Below are 27,370 nucleotides of genomic sequence, written 5' to 3' on the forward strand. Positions count from 1 at the left end.
TTTCTATAAGAACCACTTTAATAGTCTGCAATCCGAATTTTTCATTTTCTTGTAAAAAGCCATTTAATTCACTGGAATCACATTAAAAAAAAAAAGTTCCTGAATAATGCATAAGCTTTTGAAAAAGTTGTATTATTATTTATTCTATCTTTCTAAATACGCATTTAAAAAAAATTATTTTGCACACATTTAGATTTAGTGGCACCAAAAACAATTTATTTATTAAAAATTTAAAGAGATAAATTTATCTAAGAAAGAAAGATGAGAAAAATTTATAAAATATTCAATATACGAAAGTAATTTTTCGTCACTTTATAAACTGTAAAATATTTTCCAAACATAATTAGTTATTCTGTTATTATCATTGGGCGCAATGACTTTCACTTTCTGGTTGAAAGTTCAATGTTTAAAGTTAGTATTTTAAAAAATTTGAATAATATATAATGCAAATGATTAATTAATTAGCTATTATAAACAGTAAAATTAATGACACATTCAGAGCATTTGTAAACGTATCATTTGTGCGCGGTTATCATTCAGACATGTATGCTTTTAATTTATTCAAAAAACAAGTTCTTTAATTTTTCTAATCTAGAGACAATTTATACAAAACTTTGCGGTTTACAACTGAAAATTAAATGTTTTTCATTCGAAACCCGCATTCTTTGTGCCTTTTTTTTTAATTACATTCTAACTGATAAAAAGGTGTTTGTGCAAAATAGGGGTTGAGTCACATATATGTGTAAAAATTGAATAATAAATCATACATGATTGACGTATTATGAAAAATATGTTTTATTATATTAATTTTTCTGAATAATTCTCAAAAGTTGTTTTGCGCGCGGCAATTAATAAAAGTTTGAACAAAAACAGATGCGTGGCATAGAAAAATTAAAGTTGTGTGTTTTAGTCGCTTTTGCCGCCCAGTTGTCATATTATTATCTTTTTGTGTCGCGATATTATAAAGCGATAACTATAGTGGCACACGTTTTATAATAAGTAAATAAGAATCGTGACATGATTACTAATGACTGTCGATGGTGAATTTCGAAATTAATGCCAAGATGTATAAATCGGTCTGATACCCGGAATATGCATTATTATTACATTCAGACAAGTCAAGTTTTTTCTTCTTCTTTATCATTATTTATTTTTTTCAACATTAATCGCACACAACATCGAAAGTTTGCTGAAAAAATCCTCAAGATTCCGAAGGTGGCAGTCGAATTGATATTCATTTGACTGTCACCTTTGGAATCTTCGAATTTTACAAATACAAAACATTTCGTATTCTGCTAACAAGCCGAATACTAAATGTTTTGTAAAATTTCTTTCAACACTGTAAAGAAATATGATAAATAATTAAAATGAACTAAACCTTAGAATGCTTTACAAAGCAGGAAAAGTTCATAAGTTCGCAAACTGGGACGTGTCATCGACATATAAATATATGTCATTGCACCAAAGTGCAATATGCACACATGGAACTTGCAATTTTTTTTTGTAATCTTTTTTTTTCAATGTAAAAATCAATTTTGATAAGAAAAATGCGCCTCTTTATAAGTTATTTTCTTTTTTTTTTGTTATCAATATAATAATAATAGCGTAGGGGTATGAGGTGCAGATTGAAGTCGCAAACTTGGGTTCCTTCACCGATAAGTAATTATTATTTTCAGCGCCATTTAGTCGCAGAGTTAGATTATTTAAAGCATTTTCATAATGTTTTCTGTTTTAAAAAAAGAAAAGGAAATATATATGTGAGATATGGCAGAACTTCATTTCTGTGAATTGCATATTCAATTAATCTTTCTTTTGTCATTATTTATAGAGATATAATAATTCAAACATTATTATTACATTCAAATCGTCTTAGTGTGGCGATTAAAACAGTCATTGTTGTTGGCATTCTTGCATAATTTTTCCTTTAATTTTTTTTTTTTTTTAATTTTTTCTGTATTACTTTTTTTGCATTAATTTTCTTCATGCTTTTCCAAAGACGAGTTGTTAGAAAAAAATGAGGACAGTGTACTTGCACTAATACTATTGTAAGTAAGCACTACAAATGCGGAAATGTTCCATTTTTTACAGAATTTTCGAATTTCTAGTTCCTCTACTTATTTTTTTTTTATTAAAATAAAAACGATCACAAAAGGACAATCACAGTCATGTTGTGTGTTTTTTTTTCGCAATACAAAAGAAGATTTATTTTCTAATTTTAAATGAGCCTTTTTAAATAAATTTGTATTGAACGGTTTTTGACAGAAAATTCAAGTAAATTAATATAGATGTAGATTTTGAATTTAAAGAATTTTTTCGCAGCTAAAAACTAGACAGTTGTGAATATTTTCCGTTTTATAAAATAAAAAATGGCAAGTCTCAACTTTTCCCATATAATAAAAAGGAAAATTGTGTTGTGACACTGAAAAAAAAAAGTTTGTGCTCATTACCTCAAAGCCTTAACCCATAATATAAGTGGATTCTTGTTAAAGAAAATTAATACGTCCTTGGTAAAAAAAGAAAACAATTTACTCTGTACAAATTGTGAGATAACGTTGACAGTTTTACTGAAACGCTCGCTGTCGATATTTATAATTTTGGCTCGAATTATCTCACACTATGTTGATTTTTGCCATACTTTGTAAAAAATTTACAGAAGACTGTGCAAACTCCTAAGAATTAGGACAAATAAGATTTATTTTACCGCATAAGTACTTTTACTCTCGTTTGCTTTATTTTCCCTACTTTCCAAACAGCTGTTAATTAAAAAGTGTTAATTAGAGTACAAATTCTCATAGTTGTGGGAGGTAAGATAATTTTTGAGCAAAATTTGACAATTTTTTTGTCACTATGAAAAGGTGTTTGAATTTTTTTAATGGAAAATGTGGGGTTATTTTTTAAATTCGAAAAAGAGAAATCGAATAAATTGAAAGGCGGTTTTATAATTTTTTATTGAATTTCAATGAATGAAAAGAAGTAAATGATTGACATGGGAGTACAACTGCACTTGCTGAAACACACTTGTGTTCCCGTTTCTCCTTTCAACGGCTGCTCTCCTCAATCCCGCGGTTGTATAACAGTCAAGAAAGTACTCTGGGCACTGGCACATTCAACTCATCCACACGCATCTGCAATGAGTAAATTAAGTACCCGTATAACTTCACTTTTCATTTAATCAGTGTTCTATTAAATGCACCATTGCATACTATTATTTCTTGTTTCTCAAAAACACTTTTACTATTTTCCTTGTAAACATAGCATAATAAACGATTTACAATTTGCCGAAGAGGACCGTGGAAAATTTAAAAAAAGGAATTAATTTATTAAAACAACAATTCGCGGAGCTAACTTTTTGTTGCCTTCTTATAAAATTGAATAAAAGACAAAATTATCAGAATTAATAGTTAATTATAAAGATTGAAAAAGTTGAATATAACTAAATTAGCACTGCAGGTAAATGATCCGAAAATTATTCAGAAATTATTCAGTTCACTCTAATTGAACCAGTAATAAGAGTTCAGTGACATTAAAATTTGGTTGAAATTTTATTTCGAGATAAAAAGTTTCGTTTTTCTTTTTCTTTCTTTTTTTTTGCAGTGAAATATCACTTAGGAAGCGGAAAAAATTGAATGAATTTAGAATGTAACTTGAGTATTTTAGAGCAAAAACGAGTATATGACGTTGATATAAATATTATCTCAAGAAGCATGTTTCAACGGTGGAAAATTGGCTTTCAATAACCTCAGTATTTATAGATGAGACAGTCACGAACTTACAAGTGCGCTTTGCAAGAAATATATTTTTAATTTTCTTTTTTTGCTTTCTTCTTCTTCTTTTTTTCGAAATACTTTTTTGAATTTTGCAAAAGTCGATGAAACCTCTCGAATGACATAATAAGTTTTGAAACTCAAGTGCAATTGGATCGATCCTCACGACCTTTCCACTATAGGTGCGATGACTGGGGTCACGAGCACTTCAAACTAAAATCAGGTCAATATTCTGAAATTAGAACGCACGTACGGGAATCAGAATTATACAGCCAAATTTTTGTTACAATATTATGTAATTTTTTCATTTTTGAATTATATTTGCTCTTGCTTCCTCAAAGTTAATTATTATAGGGTTCAAAATTTTTTCTAAATTCTCATCAAAATTTCAATTATCTCTATAAATAATAAAATTCTTCTCCGAAATTCAATTATTTTCAAAAAATTTAATAAAATACTTAAAAAACTGACAAAATTTCAATTATTTTCAAAAATTTTCCTCATTTCAAATATATTTATAATATCTACTATTTTAATAAAATTTCCCAAAAGAATTCAATTATTTAAACAAAATTTTCATAGAAATTTCACAGGAATTCAATTACTTATTAATTTTTTATAAATTTCTTCGCGCCAATTCAATTATTTTTGATTTTTTAATAAAGTTTCTCGAAAGAATTCTAATATATTCAGAGAATTGAAAAAAATAGTTCTGAGAAATTCAATTATTTCGAAAAATTAAAATAAAATTCTTTTAAAAATTATTTTATTTAAAAAAAATTTGACAAAATTCTTTACAAGATTTAGTTGATGAAAAAGGAATTTTAATAAAATTTTCCTATACAATTCAATTATTTTCAATATAATTCTTTTTAAGAATTGAATTATTTTCACAAATATAATAGATTTTTTATAGGAATTCAATTATATTTAAAAAAAATATGAATTAAATTCTTCGCAAGAAATAAATTTATTATTTATAAAAATTTTCATAAAATGCTGTATAAATTTGAAAAATTATAATAAAATTGATCATAGAATACAATTATTTTTAAAAATGTTTGTAAAAATCTTCGAAACAATTCTATTATTTTCGTAAAAAATAAAATTCTTCGAAGCAATTCAATTATTTAAGAAATTTTAATAAAATTCTTCCCAAGAATTCAATTCTATTCAATAAAAAAATTTTTCACAAAAATTCAATTATTTAAAAAAAAATTTAATAAAAATTCTTCGTCAGATTTCAATTATTTTCAATTTTTTAATGAAATTTGTCGATGGAGTTTAATTTTTTTCATTAAGTTTTAAAAAATTCTGAAAAATTCAATTATTTAAAAAAAATTTGAATAAAATGTTTCACAAGAAATTAATTATTTTCATAAATAATAATATCTTTCTCCGGAAATCAATTATTTTTGTAAAAAATAAAATTCTTTGAAGCAATTTAATTATTTAAAAAATTTTAATAAAATTCTTTAAACCAATTCAATTATTTAAGAAATTTTAATAAAATTCTTTCCAAGAATTCAATTCTTTTCAATAATAAAAATTTTACACAAATATTCAATTATTTAAAAACAAATTTTAATAAAATTCTTCGTCAGATTTCAATTATTTTCATTTTCTTAATAAAATTTCTCAAAAAAATTTAATTATTTTCGAAAAATTTTAAAAAATTTTGAGAAATTCAATTATTTAAACAAATTTTGAATAAAATTCTTTACAAAAAATTAATTATTTTCATAAATAATAATATTTTTCTCTGGAATTCAATTATTTTCACAAATAAAATTCTTCACAGGAATTCAATTCTTTAAAAATTTTTTAATAAAAATCGTAGAAAGAATTCAATTGTTTTCATAAATACTAAAACTTATCTCAGAATTTCAATTACTTTTTATAAAATTTTAAATTGCATTCATTCTTATTTTTTTTAAATCCACCAAAAAAATTCAATTATTTTTTAAAATTTTGATAAAATTCTTCATGAAAATTCAATTTTAAGAAATATAATTCAATTATTTATTAAATTATTTATTTTTGTATTTAAATAATTGAATTCTCGAGAAATTTTCTACTAAAAATTGATGAAAATATGAATTTCACTTAAAACTTTATGCTCAAATATTTATATGTTTAAATAATTGAATATTAAAATCATTTTAACGTGTAGTTTTAGAAATAATTGAATTTTGAAGAGGGTTCAAATTAAAATCTAAGTAACATTATTTTATTTTTATTATTTTTTCTCAATTAAAAAAAAAATGTTTCTGTGAAAATAATTGAATTTCCGCAAAGAATTTTATTGAATGTTTTGAAAATTAGTTTCTCTGAAAAATAAATATTAGAATGAAAAAATTTTTCTGATTTAAATCAATTAAATAATGAATTTGAATCAAATATACTGAAATTACTGATTAAAATATAATTTATTTCTTACTACTATTTATTTTACCAAGAAGGAGGATAAATATAATTTTCTTATTATGTAAAAAGTTATATTCTCAATTTGTGCAATGAATATAATTGCTAATCAAAAAGGCGTTATAGGTCATGTATAGGATGTAAAAGTGCATCAAACCTATTATTATTATTAGAAACGATTGTAATATATATCTTTAAATATCCTGAAAATTTGCGAAACCTTTTTATGGTATAACGTTTTATGACTAGTACTTAACAAGAGTTGATGTAATTTTAAATAACCATATTGTACTAAATTCACAATGTCATGCTCCATACTGTTATTTTCCTATATGCTATTCCTATTCTTGTTTAGAGAATTCTTGCATGGAAATTAATTTATTGCAAATTTTTAAAAGTTATATCACTGAAAATTCGAATGGTTCGGAATTTGAATTCGAACTAGTTGATACTCATTTCCTCGAACTCTCGAAGATTATTAAGATTATTATTTCAAAAGAATTTTTGGTGTGAAGAGGCCAAAAAACTCGCGAGGGGTAAATGACATCTACACGTGGCTGGAGAATAAAAAAGAACACCTCATTTTTTTCTTCTTCTATATATAGTATAGCACTTTTTTTCCGAACTGTAAAATTAAATTTCATTTTAAAAAATGAATGTTTATGTAAATTTAAAAACGTTTGTGGAAATTTATAAGTGAAAAAGAGTTCATCCTCCACTTTTCCATATAAGTGACTGGCTATAGAAAATGTAAAATATTTATAATATATACGTCGACAGATGCGGAATATAATGCATTAATCAATTTCCCTTTTGAGTTCAGTTCGCAGATATGATCCTCGCATGATTCGTGGTCTGTATGATCAATAACCAACGTTTCGTGTAGGTGATTGCGTGCAAAAGATATATGCACATATATGAATAAAGGCCCGAGAGCCAAATCGCAGTTTACTGAGTGCTTGACGTCAGTCTTCAAACATTTACCGAGACAATTTGCAAAGAGCCGCACAGCGTCTATCATCCTATATAATATGCATATAGTATATTCCTCATCCTTGTTTGGCAAATTTTCGGCAAATTTTACTAACTCCAAATTATGATGAATTTTACTTCATTATTTTACTGCATTAGAAATTTATCTCTCGTTTATGTATTATATGTGCAGGATTGCCACGGGTCAGGGAATTCAGGGAAAAGTCGGGGATTTTTGTTAAAAGTTTTAGAAAAAAATTATAATTAGAAATTAAATTTAATTAATTAAAATTTAAATTTACATCTTTAGAATTCATAACAAAATTCTGAATTTTAGTGTCTTTTTTGTTTGCTCTCTAAATTCGAATTTGTAAAAATTTTTACTAATTTAAATTTAAATTAGTGACTGACTTTTTGCTTTTGAATTAGTAAATTTTTACTAATAAATTAGTAGAAATTACTATTAATTAGTAAAATTTACTAATTCAAATTAGTAAACATTTTTACTAATTCAAATTTAGAGTGCCTCATATAAACTATCAAATTGCTACAAATTCTAAAACAAAAACTTCAATTTTTTCTATTTCTGACAATAATTTCTTATTTTTGAGTTCATTTAGATTTTTAAAAAATTAAAAAATTTAAATTCTTCTGAAATTAGTACAATTTTTTAATAATATACATTAAATTAATTATTAAAATTAAAAATAATAGATTTATAGGAAAATTTTAGTTAAAAACATTTTAAAAAATTGAATTTTTGAGAAGTTACAAATAATTGCAGAAATTCAATTATTGTCAAAAGTAATAAAATTCTTCGCAGAAATACAATTATGTTCAACATTTTTTAAAAATTCTCGTCAAAATTTCAATTATCTTCAAAAATAATCAAATTCTTCTTCATTTCAAAATTCAATCATTTTGAAAAATGTTAATAAAATTCTTAGCAAAATTATTCAATTATTTTCAAAAATTTTTAATAAATTAATTCTAAAAAAAACATTTAATTATTTAGTAAAATAGTATAAAAATTTCACAGGAATTTAATTATTTACGTAAATTTTTTATAAATTTCTTCGCAAATAATTCAATTATTTTCATAAACAATAAAATTTTTTACAGGGATTCAATTATTTTCATAAATAATAAAACTCATCGCAGAATTTTTAATTATGTTAAAAAATGTTTAAAAATTCTAGTAAAAATTTTAGTTATCTTCAAAAATAATGAAATTCTGCTCCGAAATTCAATTATTTTCAAAAATGTTAATAAAATTCTTGGCAAAATTTCAATTATTTTCAAAAATTTATTTACAAACAATTTTAATCAAATTCTATACAAATATTTACTTATTTAGATAATTAATAAAAATTTCACAGAAAATCAATTATTTACAATTTTTTTATAAATTTTTTCGCAATAATTCAATTATTTTCATAAACAATAAAATTTTTTACAGGGATTCAATTATTTTCATAAATAACAAAACTCATCGCAGAATTTCAATTATTTTTAATACAATTTTAATTAAATTTATCGGAAATTGTAATTATTGTTAAAAATGGTATTGAAATTTTTCAAAAGAATTCAATTATTTAAAAAACTTTTAATAAAATTTTTCTCAAGAATTGTTTTTACAAATAATACAATTATTCACAGTAATTCTATTCTTTAAAATAAAAATTAATAAAATTTGTTGCAAGAATTTAATTATTTTCACAAATAATAAAATTCTTTGCAAGATTTAAATCATTTTTTATATACTTTTAAATCAATTTCTCGAAAACTGCAATTATTCTTAAAAATTTTATTAAAACTCGTTGAATGAATTTAATTATTTAAAAGTTTTTTGATAAAATTTTATATGAGAATTCAATTTAAAAAAAATTCAATTATTCAATAAATTATACCTATATTTTTGTTTTTAAATAATTGAATTCTCATTGAATTTTCTAATTAAAATTGACTTAAAATTGAATTTTTGTTAAAATTTGAGAAAATAATTGAATAATAAAAGCATTATAATATAAAATTTTAGAAATAATTGAATTTTGTAAAGGTTTGAAATTAAAATTTTTGGGAATTTGAATTTTTCCTACTTTTAACTAAGAATTGTGTAGACTTAATTTTTTTGAAAAACTTTCATTGAATTTTTTTTATAATTATTTGAAAATTCAAAATTTTCACTGAACGTTTTTATTCGTTTTTATTATTAAAAATAATAATTGATTTAAAGAAGAATTTTAGTTAAAAATTCTTGAAAATAGTAATTTAATTGAAATGATGAAAATAATTTTGAGGAAGTTGCAGTAACAATATTATAATACAAAATAATTATTTTATTACTCAGTCATTTTTAATTTTAATTATTATAAGTTGTTGAATTTGAAAAAAGTTTGAATTTGAAATTTTTGGAAATATTAATTTCTGTGCAAAAATAATAATAATTAAATATTTATTTAAAAAAAAAAGTTATTCATGTTTTCGAATAATTTTACAATTAAAGAAATCCGTAAATAAATGTAATATAATTAATTATCTGTAATAGAATAGAAATTATTTTTAAAAAAACGATAGTTTTGAATTTTCAAGTACAATCATGAAAAATCAATGAAATTTACAAACTTTGCATAATCAATTTAAACAGCTAGGGATTGTTAAAAGAGTAGTGAAGTTGTAAAACTGGTATCATAATAATGCGAGTTGACTGTTCGAGGCGTTTGATTGAAGATAATGTCAAGTAATATTTCAAATGAAAGTGGGTTATTATTTTATGATAAATGTTTTCTCACAACCATTTTCCCTCTATTGCAGGTGCTTTAAATACCTCACCATATATCAATTATTATTTTCCATATTAGTTGCTGACAAATATGAAAGTACTAAAATCCTTAATTAAATGGTACTTGATTTAAAATACAAAAATACCGCTCGCAGAATATATTACATAATCTCTCTGATTGAAATGAAAAAAAAAATTTATTTTTGTTCCCGTAAATATTTAAATCACAATAGTCAACTGATTATCTTTTCGAGAAAAAATTTTTTTTTCAATGTATTTTTAATTACATTTCTGAATGAATTTTCTTTTCTTTTATGAAAATATCGTGAAAATGGTCATATATTTCGACTTTTAAAAAAGAAAAAAAATTACACATTTAAATGTATTTATGAAAACTGTGAATATTTAAAAATGATTTGGAAATTCTGAATATTGAAATAATGTTGCGAAAAAAATCTTTTCAGGATATTTGTGCGTAATTTTACATTTTTCTTTTTTTTTTTTTTTTTTGAAAAGAATGAGTGTTTTTTTCGAAGAAAGATATTCGTAGAATTTGTCGCATATGATTGTTCCATTTAAAGACAATAATACCATTGTTCCAATGATTGGTAATTTATGAAATGAAGTTACAAACTTGACAACGTTGTCGTAGGTCAATTTAATGTTGGCGTGACAATATTTCTGAGTAAAAGTATTGAACTTGGATCAATGCAATATTTACTGGTCTCAATACTATTTCAATCAATAATAATAAACAAATCGAAGAATTCCGCTTTTTTATTTTCATTTCTCTTGTTCTCTCTTTCTCTCTGAGTTCTTGCACTTTGAACTCTTAATATTTTTAGTAACTTTTAATTTTTTTTCTAATTTAAAATAAATAATATTTAATCATTCGAAATTTTCATTACATTCATTGAAATTTATTTTTATTATTTATTTATTATTTATTATTTATTATTTTTACCATTTATTATTATCAATAAATCATTGAAATTTTCAAGTGATTAAATGTTATTTATTATTTATTTTGAATTAGAATAAAATTAAAAATTGAAAAAAATATTTTTTGCACACTTTCTATTTCTCGCATTGAAAATGCAATCGGTGTGCGGCGCGGCGCATTGTTGTAACGACCCTTAAATGTGACTCGTACGAAATTTTTATGCAGGCAAAAAAAGGAATAAGTAGAAAGATAATTATTTTTTAGAATAGTGTGCAATCAGGGCTTCTTTATGCCTGTGAGACTTGATAATATTCTAGAGATAGAAAGTTGTACTGTATTATTTGCCAAAAAAAGATACAGTCGATAGACGGACATGATTATCTATAATTTGCGGTGTAATCTATTATTACATCGTCGAGAACGAATACATGCGTGTTTTGCATGTGTGTTTAAAATCCTTTACTCGCCATGTGATTTAATAAAATACTCATAATGTGTACCATAATCTCTCTTATACTAAGTAGAATTTTTCCTTTATTGGAAAAAATTGCTTTCGTGCGTTAACTTGGAAATATTCTACAAGCAATTTTGTAAATTTTATTCGTTTGTTTATCTTGAAATAAAAATATAATAAAAATAAATAAAAATATAATAAAAATAAATAAAAATATATTTTCTGAACCCGAATCAGTGACTGTAACTAATTTTAAAACAATTGAAAGCACAATATGTGAAATCATCTATAATAACCGAATGTTGTCTATTTTTAAATTTCATTGTTGTTGAGAGATTTTTTGTATTCAAATTTTTTTCGATAAAAAATTCAATTGCAACAATAAAAAGTAAATCACAATTTTATTGGCAATTTATTTTTGAAAAAATCAAATTCAGAGAGTTTCAAAATCAGTATTTTACTTTCTTATTGAAGGACTTTTTTTAATATTGAATTCAATATTTAAAAAATCTTGTATTTTTGATAAATTTCTCTGAATTTTTCCTGATTTCCCTGAGTAATTTTACTTTCCCTGACTTTTCCCTAAATTCCCTAATAATAATATCAGTCAGTAAAATCAGGAAAATGTCAAGAAAACAAACTTTTTTGAAGTGAAGTCAGTGAAGTCAGGGAAATGACAAGGAAAAAAAATTTTTTGTCAGGGAAATTAAAATTGCAACTTTTTACTTTTTTTGACTTGTTTTCAAAACTTGCGACTTCTTCGACTTTTCTTCCAAATATTGCAAAAAAATACCACATTTTTTAATATAAATCTTTAAAAAATTATTATTGAATCATTTTTCTATAATTAAATTTTCGAAATATACAATTAAAAATGTCTTGAATAATTGAAATTATGTAAAATTTAATTGAAAATAATTTTTTTTTGTTATAATTTTTGAAAATCAATTTTCGAAGAATTTTATAATTGAAAATTTTGAAAATAATTGAATTATGAGAAATTTTAATGAAAAAGCTTTAAATGTAAATTTAAAAATGAAAGTTAATGAAAATCTAATTAAATTTTCGAAATATACAATTAAAAATGTCTTGAATAATAATTGAAATTATGTAAAATTTAAATGAAAATAATTAATTTTTTTCAAGCATTTTATTACAGAGTTTTTGAAAATTAACTTTTGAAGAATTTTATGATTACAAATTTTTAAAATAATTGAATTATCGAAAATTTTAATGAAAAAGCTTTAAATGTAAATTTAAAAATGAAATTTAATGAAAATCTAACTAAATTTTCAAAAAATACAATTAAATATATTTTGAATAATTGAAATTATGTAAAATTTAATTGAAAATAATAATTTTTCCAAGTATTTTGTTGCAAGTTTTTGAAAATTAACTTTTGAAGAATTTTATAATTGAAAATTTTGAAAATAATTGAATTATCAAAAATTTTAATGAAAAAGATTTAAATGTAAATTTAAAAATAAAATTTAATGAAAATCAGCTTCTAATTTTTGAAAATTCATTATTTTCAGTATTTTCAATTAAATATTTCCGATAATTAAAATTCAATTATGTACCTTCGGACAAAGTAAATTAAAATTTTAAGAAATTTACTATTTTAGAATTTTTGAGAAATTATTCATAAATTAAAATTCTTCAAAAAATTGATTATTTTCTATATTTTTTAGAAGCTCAATTGTTTTTAAAAGCTTTTATCAAATTTAAATAATTTTTTAAAGATTTTACTAAATTTAAATTATTTTTTAAAAGACTTTACCAAATTTCAATTTTTTTTAGATATTTTTTAATTGTTTTTAATTGTAAACCTATTGTCTTTCAAAAATTATTTAGAAATATTTTTGAAAAGTTAATTTTACGAATTTGTTTATTAAAATTTTTGAAAATATTCTGCCTTAATATATTTAAAAAGAAAAATGAACGGTTTCAATTATTTTAAAAAATTGAATTTTTGTATTTAAAATTTAAATAATTGAATTCTCGAAGAACTTTCGGAATTGATTTCAAAAATTAATTTATTTTTAAAAGATTTACCAAATTTCAATTGTTTGGAAATGTTTCAATTCTAAATTAAAAGATTATTATTTTCGAAAAATTATTTTAAAATATGTTAAAAAGATTAATTGTAAGAATTTCCTTATTATAATTTTTTGAAAATATTATATCTTAATAACTTACAAAAAAACATAGACAGTTACACAATTATTATAAAAAATTCAGTTTTTGTACTTAAATAATTAAATTTAAAATTTTTAAACATTTTTTAATTTAATTTAATTCCGAAAAAAAACGTTCGGAAAATTGTTTAAAATAATTGATTTAGAAAATGAAGTTTAATTGAAAATTGTAGAAAATAATTGAATTCAGGAAGGGTTATAATAGTAATTTTTAGAAATTATATCAAAATTCATTTTTCCGTATACTTTCATATTTGCCTGTAAAAAGAATTTTGCCAGGGAAAATAATTTTAATGTCAGTAAATTTTCAGGGAAATTGATAAACTGAAACTTGTCACCATCCTAATAATTCAAGACTTCTTTCCTAAAATAAAAAAAAAAAGAAAAAAGTAATTTTTCAATTATTTCAAGTTATGATAAGGGAGTCAAAGATTGTCTTTAAGAATTATTCTCCTGAAAAAAATACAATTAAAAAGTTTTTCCTGAAAAATCCATATAAAAATCACGATTCGAACTCTGGCTATATAGTAAATATAAAACGACTTAGCATACATATGAACAAGTTAAATTTAGCCAAGAGGGGAATGATATATCTGGTCGCAAAATGTATATATATATACTGTAAATAAAATTCTACATTTTATGAAAAACGAGAGTTTGAATTAAAATCAATTTTCCATCAATATTGTTGACAATTAAATTTGTAAATACACATTATAAATCAATTAGTAGGTGCGCGCATATAGGTATGTGTTAAAATGCCCTTGTATTTTTTTCTCTATTCGCAATGAGAAGTTGTTTCTATTTTTTTCTCATTAATGCATATCCGAACGTGTTCAATATGTGTTGATATTTATGTACAAGTGTGTATATGCAAACGATTGATTGAATATATTAGAAGCTTTGAGCAGGGTAAACGTACATTGACGATGTGGGCGAATAGTTTCCTCTCCATCGTGGCACGCGATTCTAATTACCTTTGTGGGCCGTGAAATCCTCATTTTAGCAGGAAATTGCTTGTTCTATTCTGCGAAGAAATTGATGAGTGCACTAATTAATAACCGTGTCCCAGTTATTATATCACTTTTTCAAAACTTATTTTTTACTAGCGAAAATTATATAATTTAATTTTGTTTCAATCGATCGCTCTAACTCTAATTTTCTTGTACGAATTTTTCCCCCTAAAAAGTTATTTTTTTTCTACTCTCAATAAATTGTCATTTCTGAAAAACGAAACCAAGTGTAAAAAAAATCGATTCTGATAAATACTAGTTAATTATTTAAAGTCTGCGTTTTTTTCCCACTCATTACAAATTATAAAAATTTTCAGTAAACTGCAATTAATAAACTTTCATTTAATCATAAATTGTGTTAAAAATATTTATTGAAATAAAGTATTCAATAATTACATATATCGTGGCCAATTACTTTGGTAAACCTTCAGAGAAAATATAAATATCAACGAGCTTTAAGTGGCAGTGATTTGTGTCTCTATTAATTGGATATTTGCATTTAACTAGCAACACTCGGGAATAAATATTTCATACATCAAATAACATTAAGTTATCAGTGAAAATTCTCAGAATATTGAAATTCAGCATAGATTCAATCTGACCGACGAGGTCGCTAGGCAAAAAAGAATTTTTCTATTCTTCTCGGATATGTTGCGCATAAATCATAAATTCTTCAAGTTTCTCGATTTTATGATTTACGTCATTTATGAACTCTTATAAAAGTTCAAAAAATTTTTTTTGTCTATTGAAAAAAAACCCTAGATCTTTAAATAACGTCTCAATAGACTTATTATCCTAACTTAGTAATTTTTTTCTGTATAGATATCAAAATTGAGAAAAACTGTAGTTTTAATGAAAAATTAAATAAAACAACCAATCGATTTAGAATGCAATAATCCGGTTTCGTTTTCTTTTGCATGTGTGATTTCTAACTAACTGGATGACATAATATCAACATACATAATCAAATTTATTTACGATTTAGAATAATTACGTTAGACTAATTGATTTAAATAACTATTTTTTAATTAATTAATAAACTGATAATTAAAAATTATAGCTGGGAAATAAAAATAGGTCATTCGCTTCTGAAAGTGACAGTGTGATAATTTTGATGTGTTGATTAATTTTATAAACGAAAATTATTATTCTTTTAAACAGTGGCATTTTATTTTGAATTACGTTCATTTTGATATTTTGAATAATATTAGCTTATTTTTTATATTTTTTTTATTCAAACAAAAATAATAAAATGAAGCAAGAAAGTCAATTTTCTTGAAAGTAAAATTACTTTTGCGCAAATTAAATTCTTACTTTTGTGTATAAAATAAAATAGTTTCGATTAAAAGAAACTTATTATAATTTAAAAAAAAATTTTTTAATCGAAGTTCAAAAGTAGCACCTTTAGAAAAAACACTCAAATAATATACTATATTGCAGTTTGATTAGAATATGCTTTAATTACAAGACAATTATGATTGTGATAATTAATTAAATGACAATTATGATTTAATAAAAAATAAAAAATTACGATAATCGAATAAATTGTGACAAATTATCAATTTTAAAATATTCAGGCCTCGGATCGACTTTAACAAGAAATGTCGCTTTAGTCGATTAAGAAAAGAAAAAAAGTCGAAAAAGACGTTTATTTAATTTATAGTGTTGCCACAAAAATTTTATTTTGTATTTCCCTGATTCCTCACTGATTTCTAAATTCATTTAATCAAAACTTGTATAATTTTGCTAAATAAATATTTAAATACTTTTTATTTCTTTTTTCACAGGCAATAAAATTAAACAAATTTCAACTTCTGAAATTTAATAATTTCTGAAAATTAAAACTATAATCCTTCGAAAAATTCAATTATTTCTACAATTTTTAACTGAATTTCATTTCTAAATCAATTATTTTAAATAATTTTTCGAAGATAATAATTTTTTAATTTAGAATTAAAAAATTTCCAAACAATTGAAATTTGGTAAATCTTTTAAAAATAATTTAATTTTTGAAATTATTTCCGAAAATTCTTCAAGAATTCAATTTTTTAAAATAATTGAAACCGTTCATTTTTCTTTTTAAATATATATTAAGGCAGAATATTTTCAAAAATTTTAATAAACAAATTCGTAAAATTAACTTTTTAAAAATATTTCTAAATAATTTTTGAAAGACAATAGTTTTACAATTAAATACAATTAAAAAATGTCCAAAAAATTGAAATTTGGTAAAGTCTTTTAAAAAATAATTTAAATTTAGTAAAATCTTTGAAAAATACTTTAAATTTGATGAAAGCTTTAAAAAATAATTGAGCTTCTAAAAAATATAAAAAATAATCAATTTTTTAAAGAATTTTGATTTATGAATAATTTCTCAAAAATTCTAAAATAGTAAATTTTTTAAAATTTTAATTTACTTTGTCTAAAGGTAATTGAATCTTAAAAAATTATGATAAAACAATTCTAAGAATTAGTTTTTAAAAATATTTTATTGTAATTTTTCGAAAATAACTGAATTTCTAAAAAGAATTTTTGTTTAATTTACTAATTTATTTATTTATTTAGTGTATAAACGGGCTTTCATTATTAATTATTTACTAATTATAATAATAATAATTTAAAAGCTTTAAAAACTAATTAATTTTTTGCGGAATTTTAATTAAAAATTTTGAACATGATTTTTTACTCCAGAATGATAAAAATAATTGTAAAATGTTATCATTTTTTGTATGTATTTGAATTTTCGAAAATATGTAATTGAAAATATTGAATTTAAAAAAATTAGAAGCTGATTTTCATTAATTTTCATTTTTAAATTTACATTTAAATCTTTTTCATTAAAATTTTTGATAATTCAATTATTTTCAAAATTTGCAATTATAAAATTCTTGAAAAGTTAATTTTCAAAATAATTTTTTCAAGTAACAAAATACTTGAAAAAAAATTAATTATTTTCAATTAAATTTTACATAATTTCAATTATTCAAAATATTTTTAATTTTATATTTCGAAAATTTAATTAGATTTTCAGCAATTATCATATTTAACTATACATTTAAAGCTTTTTCATTAACCCCTTCAGTGTGTAGCTAAAATATAACAAAATGGTCCAAAAATGTGTAAGACCTTCTTGTAAATAAATTTTCATGACAATAGGTACTAAGGGGTTTTTGGGGTCGCTGATTACGATTCCGGTGTTAGTTTTCAAAAATTCAAAATGGCGGACACGATTTTGAAAAATTCATTGGATTCGCTTAAAAATCGTTACTCGGGGATTTTCGTGGTCGCTGATTACGAATCTGACATTAGTTTTTTAAAATTCAAAATGGCGGATCCAAAATGGCGGACACGATTTTGAAAAATTCATTGAATACGCTTAAAATTCGTTATTCGGGGGTTTTCGGGGTCGCTGATTACGAATCTGTTATTAGCTTTTTAAAGTTTAAATGGTAAGAATTATTAAAAGAATTTATCCACTTTTAAAATTTTTCAAAATTTTTGGCGACCATTTTGGATGAAAAATTATTTGTTTTTAAAATCTTACTTCAGATTCGTGATCAGCGACCCCAAAATCCCCCGAGTAAAAATTTTTAAAAGAATTTATCCATTTTTGAAATTTTTTAAAATTTTTGGTGGCCATTTTGGATGAAAAATTATGTATTCTGAAAATATGACTTCAGAATCGTGATCAGCGACCCCAAAAATCCCCGAGTAAGAATTTCTAAAAGAATTTATCCACTTTTGAAATTTTTCAAAATTTTTGGCGGCCATTTTGGATGAAAAATTATTTATTTTGAAAATCTGACTTCAGAATCGTGATCAGCGACCCCAAAAACCATCGAGTAAAAATTTTTGCGAATATACGTTAAGATGTTTTCTTGTTCGGGCCATGACGTGTATACACGTCATCCACTGTTTGGGCCAGTTTTTTTCATGACGTGTATACACGTCATCCACAGTCAAGGGGTTAATATTTTTGATAATTCAATTACTTTTCAAATTTGCAATCATAAAATTAATTTTCATTTTTATTGAATTTACACTTGAAATTCATTAAAATTTTTGAAAATTCAATTATTTCCAAAATTTTACAATTAAAATTCAATAAAAATTATTTTTCAAAAATTATAATAAAATACTGAAAAACATTATTTATTTTCAATGAAATTTTACAAAGTTTCAATTCTTAAAAATCTTTTTAATTATATATTTCAAAAATTGAATTAGAAAAATTATTCAAAAATAAAAGATTTAATAGTTATTCTTTTCACACTATATAAATCGAAATAAGTTGCATTATTTTATACTAAAAATATGGTATTTTATCGGAAAAATTGTGAAAAAAAATCGAAAAAGTCGTAATTTTTTAATATAAGTCGATAAAAATTGGCATTATTTGAAAATAGTCGAAAAAAGTCGAAAAAAGTAAAAAGAAACTCATAATATCCTAGGCCTGAATATTGAAAGATTGAAATTGAGAAAATAATATGTTTTTCCATTATATACATTTAAGCCTATTATTTATTATAATGCTATTATTATTGGCATAAGCATTACAATATCGCGACATCGACCTGCAGGGCCGACGACACGACCTACGTTCGCTTGTGTGTTACATAATAGACGATTTCACAGCCATTTTATTGCACCTTCACTTATATATTTTTATACAAAGTATTCTAATAATAAATAACGATTTACACCCTTTTTGCAATTTTTTTTTTTTTTATTCTTTTTACAATTTCTTTTACACTTAGCGAACAACTTCCATTTGTGTTCAAATAATTATCGTCATTATGGGGAACACAGCGCTGCAGAAATATATAGATGAACTTACTTGGTAACTTACAATATTAGAGAAAAAAAAAAGATTTCATTTTCTATCTGAAAGTAATATATTTTCTGCAAAGTATCTTTACATTAAATAATCCACGAACGCTTTATGCATTTTAATCGGGGATTTAAATCTTTTCTTCCATTTTTGTATACAACGAAGGATACTTATTTTTGTAATGCGAATTCATTTATTTTGTGTGATCTCAAAATATATTGTAAGTTGAATGTTTTTTTAAATACTTTTTTTTAATATTTTTTAAATGTTTTTTTAAAATATGTTTTTAAATTATTTTTTTAAAATATTTTTTTAATATGCTTTTCAAATATTTTTTTCAAATATTTTTTTTAAATATGCTTTTAAAATATTTTTTTCAAATATGTTTTTAAAATATTTTTTTAATATGCTTCTCAAATATTTTTTTCAAATATTTTTTTTAAATATGCTTTTAAAATATTTTTTTCAAATATGTTTTTCAAATATTTTTTTTATATATGCTTTTCAAATATTTTTTTCAAATATGTTTTTAAAATATTTTTTTAAAATATTTAAAAAAAAAAATTTTTTAAACACTTTTTTTCTGCGAATACTTTTCGAAAATGTATTTATTGCATTTTATTGTTTTTGTTTTTTTATACTTTTTTGTTAAATACATCCTTTTTTTTACTTAATATGAAAGTTATATTTAATTAATCCTTCTTCGAAAAAAGGGAATTTATTCGTGGAATAAAAATTTTTTCGCTTTCTTTCTTTCTTTCTTTTAAAAGAAAACTCGATTAAAATCTTCCTCGCTCCCCTTCATTTACATCGCCCTTATTTTTCACTTCCTGGCTCTTTACCCTTCACAGGTCATTGACATTAAATTTCAGAAAAGCATATTTCATGTCAGTGTATTAAGGATACTTAGGTTTTTAGGCCGAGCATTGATTAACTTTAATATCGCATCGCTCCCCCACGATACAATCTGAATGAACTCTCTCACGTGTATAATGATTTTTTTATTTATACACACTCTAATTAATAATTCATTTTCTCCTCGTTTTATAAAACAAAAAAAAACAAACATATTTTCTCAATATTCAAATTTCCATTCCCTTAAAACATTTATCAATTCTCAGAATGAAAATTGATAAATGTTTTAAGGAAATGAAAATTAAAGAATGGTTTGTAAAATAATGAATTGAAAAGTAAATTAAAAAATAGAAAAATAAATTTCCTTTTGAAAAAAAAAATATTTTCTATTTGGAAATAATTGTTTTTTTAAAAATTTTTTTTTCTCTCTTTGGTTTTTGATAATTAAAAAAAAGCACAAAAAGTGGTGTGGGTTTTATCATCATCGCATAAGTAGTGTGGGGTAATTTGTTGGACGACGATGGCAATGAGTTATTACTAGGCAGAATAGTCTAACTAACCAAGTAACCACGAGACCTCAATCGGATAGAGAAAGGCGACCTAGACCAAGTCTCGACCACAATCAAGTCAAACTTAACTGTATACATACAATTTACATTCGCTGTGTTGGGATATTATTGCTTTTATACCAACTTATGTTGCATTAGTGTGCCACATCTTCTCTCGCAGTCTGTGTAAATGCTCTTGATTTCAAATGTTTACAGACATAAATAGCTCCTTATTACTGTTTAAAGTCTGATGATGCATCTGTTTTCATCTCACTTTCATTCAGCCGATATTAATCCCATTAGGAAAATAAGACTATTAATCTCATTATGTGTAGTTATCCAATCATTTACGATGTACTTGTGTGTAGAATTCATTTTTCTTTTGCAGAAAGTGCATTCAATTAAATTCTTGTTTCTTTTTCATATTTATTTTTATTACTTTAATTATTATCTATCAGGATTTTTTAGCAGTATTTTTATACAGATTTTTACTATTGAAATTACTCTCTAAATTTGAATTAGCAAAAATTAATTTAAGTGGCAGACTTTTTGCTTCTGAATTAGTAAATTTTTCTAATTTAGTAGAAATTATTATTCTTTAGTAAAATTTCAAGGTGGAGTGAAGAAAAAAGTCAAGCAAAGTCAGAAAAACAAAATTTTTGTCAGTAAATTCAGAGAAGTGACAGTAAAAGAAAAAATTTAAATTAGTGAAAATTCTTACTGATTTGAAAAAAATTAAAGAAGATGAAGATGATTTCGAAGATGAAGGAATCAAAAAACAAAATTATTTCTGCAGAAATTACTCAAAACATTAAACAAATTCTGTTTTGTTTTCAATTTCATTTCAACGATAATGTATTCGCTATTGCCCTCTTTAAGTTGAAGCGAAAGCTAATTCTTATTTTATACGAGAAGATCGTCTTCATTCGCGCATCCTACACTCTGTACCGTCATTTAATACTTGTAAGTCGTTCAACAGGTTTCTCCAGTTTCTCAAAAATAAGCATTACACCCAGGAGGAAAAAAATTTTTTTAATAGGTCAAAAGTCTTGTTTTTTATTAGCACAAAAAGTGGAAAAATTATCACAAACTTTATTGTTTATCTAAAAAATCAGTTTTTACTTTCTTTTTCCATTTTTTTGGGGTAAAATAATTTATTTATTTATTTAAGTATAGTATAATATAGTTTAGTTTCATAATACGAGAAAAATAATAATTAAATTCTTATTTCAATACTATAATTTATTTTGTACTCTCTAGAGGCAATATTCTAATTGTATACTTTCATTTCGCTCCATTAAGTCAATTTTTTGTACCGAGACAGAATCACTTTCATTGTTAGTGAAAATATCTGCAATACATAAACCTAATGCACTGGAACGTTTGTAGAACGAGGAAAGTCAGATGCCAATGAAAGTGAGAGGACCTCCTTATTTCTCCTTCTAGTTCTCTTTTATATAATAATCATAAACTTGGGAATAATAGAAAATTTTTATTTATTTTTTGCTACGATTTTTAGATAATGAAAGTTTTATCAAATTTTTATCAAATTCTTTAACTGATGGGATTTTTTCTTTTTTTGTTGCAGATTATTATAATTGAGTAAAAATTGAAGAAAAAACGAGATCTGGGAGAATCTAAAAAGGAAGGCCCCGGACATAAACATGGTAATGGCTGTCAACGATTCGCAAATGTTGTCGAATGGCACAGCAGACGCCATGACGATCATCCCTCCAAATGGAAAGTTGCCGAACAGTAACGGCGTGATTTGCATCAATCACAATGGAAATGGAAAAACTTCGAATGGCAAATCGCACGAACTTGGCGTTGTGGAAAATGGAAAATCCGTTATTCCGATGGACGAAAAGCCAGCGAGTTTCCCCGCTGATTTTATCGACGATGAAGTGTCCTGTGGTTGGGGCGTTTTTCGGCCTCGATGGCTGCAGGCCTTCGCCACTAAACAGGCATTTTTGGCCATTTTCTGTCTTACTTGGGTAGGTGGATTATTTTTTTCCTAAAAAATTACTAAAATCCTATAATACAGGCATCACAGTTGGTCCCGAGGGGGTAATTACTGATTAAAATTGTGTACACTCTAATGCACTAAATTTTCCTGCTATTACGCGTATTATCCAGTATTACAGGGTATTACAGAACTATTACAGGGTATTACTGATTATTACAGAATATTACCTCTATAATTATTATGTGGTATTACACTGACGTAATAATGCTCTATTACACTCTATTACGTGACTATTACATGACTATTACGTGAGGAGGGTACACGCTAATACACAAGTAAATACCCCCTCGGTTGGTCCCCTTTTTTCAATTTTGTCACCTTTTTCCCCTTGCTTGGTGCTTTGTACCCTTTTCACCTTTTTCTAATCAATAAGAAGAAGAAGATTTTCTTTTCTTGAAATGTTTTTCAAAGTATAATCATAAATTTATAATGAACTTAGATTTTTGCAAAAATTTTCATAATTTAAATTATTATGAAATTAGTTAAATTTTTTAATGTTTATATATTTAATTAATTACTAAAAATAATTAATTTATATAGGAATTTTAGTTAAAAACACTAAAAAAATTTAATTTTCGAGAAGTTTCAAATGATTGAAAAAATTCAATTACTTTAAAAAGTAATAAAACTCTTCGCAGAAATTCAATTATATTCAAATATTTAAAGAAATTTTCGTCAAAATTTCAATTCTCTTTAAAAATTATAAAATTCTTCGAAAATTTCAATTATTTTCAAAAAATGTAATAAAATTCTTGTCAAAATTTTAATTATTTTCAAAAATTTTAAGAGAATTTCGTCAAAATTTCAATTCTCTTTATAAATTATAAAATTCTTCGAAAATTTGAATTATTTTCAAAAAATGTAATAAAATTCTTGTCAAAATTTCAATTATTTTCAAAAAATTGTAAGAAATTTTCGTCAAAATTTCAATACTTTTTATAAATTATAAATTTCTTCGAAAATTTCAATTCTTTTCAAAAAATGTAATAAAATTTCAATTATTTTCAAAAATTATAAGATATTTTCGTCAAAATTTCAATTCTCTTTATAAATTATAAAATTCTTCGAAAATTTCAATTATTTTCAAAAAATGTAATAAAATTCTTGTCAAAATTTCAATTATTTTCAAAAATTTTCGTCGAAATTTTCAATTTTCTTGATAAAATATAAAATTCATCGAAATTTAAATTATTTAAAAACAATTTTAATAAAATGCTTGTCAAAATTTCAATTATTTTCAAAAATTTTAAGATATTTTCGTCAAAATTTCAATTCTCTTTAAAAATTATAAAATTCTTCGAAAATTTCAATTATTTTCAAAAAATGTAATAAAATTCTTGTCAAAATTTTAATTATTTTCAAAAATTTTAAGAGAATTTCGTCAAAATTTCAATTCTCTTTATAAATTATAAAATTCTTCGAAAATTTGAATTATTTTCAAAAAATGTAATAAAATTCTTGTCAAAATTTCAATTATTTTCAAAAAATTGTAAGAAATTTTCGTCAAAATTTCAATACTTTTTATAAATTATAAATTTCTTCGAAAATTTCAATTCTTTTCAAAAAATGTAATAAAATTTCAATTATTTTCAAAAATTATAAGATATTTTCGTCAAAATTTCAATTCTCTTTATAAATTATAAAATTCTTCGAAAATTTCAATTATTTTCAAAAAATGTAATAAAATTCTTGTCAAAATTTCAATTATTTTCAAAAATTTTCGTCGAAATTTTCAATTTTCTTGATAAAATATAAAATTCATCGAAATTTAAATTATTTAAAAACAATTTTAATAAAATGCTTGTCAAAATTTCAATTATTTTCAAAAATTTTAAGATATTTTCGTCAAAATTTCAATTCTCTTTAAAAATTATAAAATTCTTCGAAAATTTCAATTATTTTCAAAAAATGTAATAAAATTCTTGTCAAAATTTTAATTATTTTCAAAAATTTTAAGAGAATTTCGTCAAAATTTCAATTCTCTTTATAAATTATAAAATTCTTCGAAAATTTGAATTATTTTCAAAAAATGTAATAAAATTCTAGTCAAAATTTCAATTATTTTCAAAAATTGTAAGAAATTTTCGTCAAAATTTTAATACTTTTTATAAATTATAAAATTCTTCGAAAATTTCAATTATTTTCAAAAAATGTAATAAAATTTCAATTATTTTCAAAAATTATAAGATATTTTCGTCAAAATTTCAATTCTCTTTAAAAATTATAAAATTCTTTGAAAATTTCAATTATTTTCAAAAAATGTAATAAAATTCTTGTCAAAATTTCAATTATTTTCAAAAATTTTCGTCGAAATTTTCAATTTTCTTGATAAAATATAAAATTCTTCGAAATTTAAATTATTTAAAAACAATTTTAATAAAATGCTTGTCAAAATTTCAATTATTTTCAAAAATTTTAAGATATTTTCGTCAAAATTTCAATTCTCTTTATAAATTATAAAATTCTTCGAAAATTTCAATTATTTTCAAAAAATGTAATAAAATTCTTGGCAAAATTTCAATTATTTTCAAAAATTTTCGTCGAAATTTTCAATTTTCTTGATAAAATATAAAATTCTTCTAAATTTCAATTATATTTAAAAACAATTTTAATAAAATTCTGGTCAAAATTTCAATTATTTTCAAAAATATAATAAAATTCTTATCAAAATTTCATTTATTTTCAAAAATTTTAAGAGAATTTAGTCAAAATTTTAATTCTTTTTATAAATTATAAAATTCTTTGAAATTTCAATTATTTTAAAAAAATGTAATGAAATTCTTGTCAAAATTTCAATTATTTTCAAAAATTGTAAGAAATTTTCGTCAAAATTTCAATTCTTTTTATAAATTTTAAAATTCTTCGAAAATTTCAATTATTTTTAAAAAATTTAATAAAATTCTTTCAATTATGTACAAGCAAATTTAATAAAATTATTCTTGTCAAAATTTGAATTGTTTAAAAAAATTTTGCTCATTTCAATGATTTCCAATATCTAGTATTTTAATAAAATTATGCAAAAGAATTTAATTATTTAAAAACAATTTTAAAAAAATTCTACGCAAACATTTAAATATTTTCAAAAATAATAAAATTCTTTTTAGAAAAACAATTCTTTTCATAAATAAAATTGATCGCAGAATTATAATTACTTTTTAATAGAATTTTATTGAAATTCCTGGAAAATGTATAATTATTCTTAAAAATTTTATTAAAATTCGTCAAAGGAATGCAATTATTTAAAAGTTTGTTGACGAAATTCTTTATGAGAATTAAAGTTTAAGGAACATTAAATTATTGAATAAATTATTTATTTGCATTTTATTTGTATTTAAAAGTGAATTTCAGTTAAGATTTTACATTATGATTGAATATTAAAAGTAATATGTATAGCGTGAATTTTTATAGAAAATAATTGAATTTTGAAAAGATTTCGAATTAAAATCTTTAAAAATCTGAATTTTTCATACTTTTAATTGAAATTTCTGTAGAAATAATTTTTTTTTAAACTAATTGAAATTTATTTTGAAATTATTTCAAGTTTTTATTTTCTAATATATATTTAATTGAAGAATTTCCGAATAATTGAAATTTTGTAAAATTGAATTGTAAACAAATGAATTTGAAAATTCTAAAAGAACTTTTTTAATTTTTTATAGAAGCTAATGATAAAAAAATTTGAATTATATATGCAAGTTGCATAAGCAAATAAATTTTTGTCCCCTTTTTGAGGAAAAAAATTCCCCTTTTTACCTTTTTCGAGTGATGGCTGTATAAATTACTTTACCTACTTTAGTACTTTCAGATTTTTTCTGCGGATATCAAATTGAGACAAAAAAAGAATCAAAAGTGTGGCAACACTTTTGATTCCTTTTTTGTTCCAATTTGATATCCTTAATCTTTAGAGGTCCGGTAATTTTGCACAGATTTTAATAGATTTTTATTAAAAAAAAATGTATACATAAAAAGATAGTTCGATAAAAAGATTCGATAAAATATTAAAAATTTTACAGGTCCTGCAAGGAATGTACTACACGTACTTTGTCTCTGTGATTACGACAATTGAAAAGATCTTCCAAATCCAATCGAAAACAACGGGAATAATTATGTCGGCGACCGAAATCGGACAAATTGGCTCGTCCTTGATTTTGACCTATTACGGAGGTCAGGGTCATCGGCCCAAATGGATAGCATGGGGCATGATCCTCTTTGCTGCGAGTGCTTTTACCTGTTCGATGCCACACTTTATTTTCGGCGAACAAGTTATGCACGTCCAACTTTCCACGGATTCTTCAACGCCTGTCAATCTATGCCAATTTGTCGACAGACCGGATAACAAAACGTTACAATCGTGAGTCATTTTTTGAAAATTATAATTTCTCCCCTCCCCTGTATTTAGAAAAAGAAAAAAAATTTGTTCCTCTATTGTGAATATAACGGTCAATGAGTCTGGCCCCTGCGACAAAATAACTTGGAGACGATGAACTTGCATTTTTTCGAAGGACAAAATTAGAATTTTCATGCATAAATTAATTACGGATGTATTGTTCTTATTCACAA

General features: G+C 22.9%; 1 protein-coding gene across 2 annotated transcripts in view; it reads left to right on the forward strand.

Moving 5' to 3' along the window:
- Window positions 1-27,370, forward strand: part of LOC122501611 (solute carrier organic anion transporter family member 74D) — a 61,118-nt gene that overhangs the window by 16,980 nt on the left and 16,768 nt on the right. The window contains exons 1-3 of one of the 2 annotated variants that reach the window (XM_043611214.1): window positions 22,179-22,200; window positions 22,373-22,778; window positions 26,824-27,161. In XM_043611214.1, coding sequence (XP_043467149.1) covers window positions 22,449-22,778; window positions 26,824-27,161 — 668 coding nt within the window. In that variant the 5' untranslated portion in view covers window positions 22,179-22,200; window positions 22,373-22,448. Of the gene's footprint in view, window positions 1-22,178; window positions 22,201-22,372; window positions 22,779-26,823; window positions 27,162-27,370 lie in introns of those variants that run through there. The other variant, XM_043611213.1, reaches the window with a different exon arrangement.

Source organism: Leptopilina heterotoma, unplaced genomic scaffold (assembly GCF_015476425.1).
Source record: "Leptopilina heterotoma isolate Lh14 unplaced genomic scaffold, ASM1547642v1 Lhet_212, whole genome shotgun sequence".
NCBI classification, from domain to species: Eukaryota; Metazoa; Arthropoda; class Insecta; order Hymenoptera; family Figitidae; genus Leptopilina; species Leptopilina heterotoma.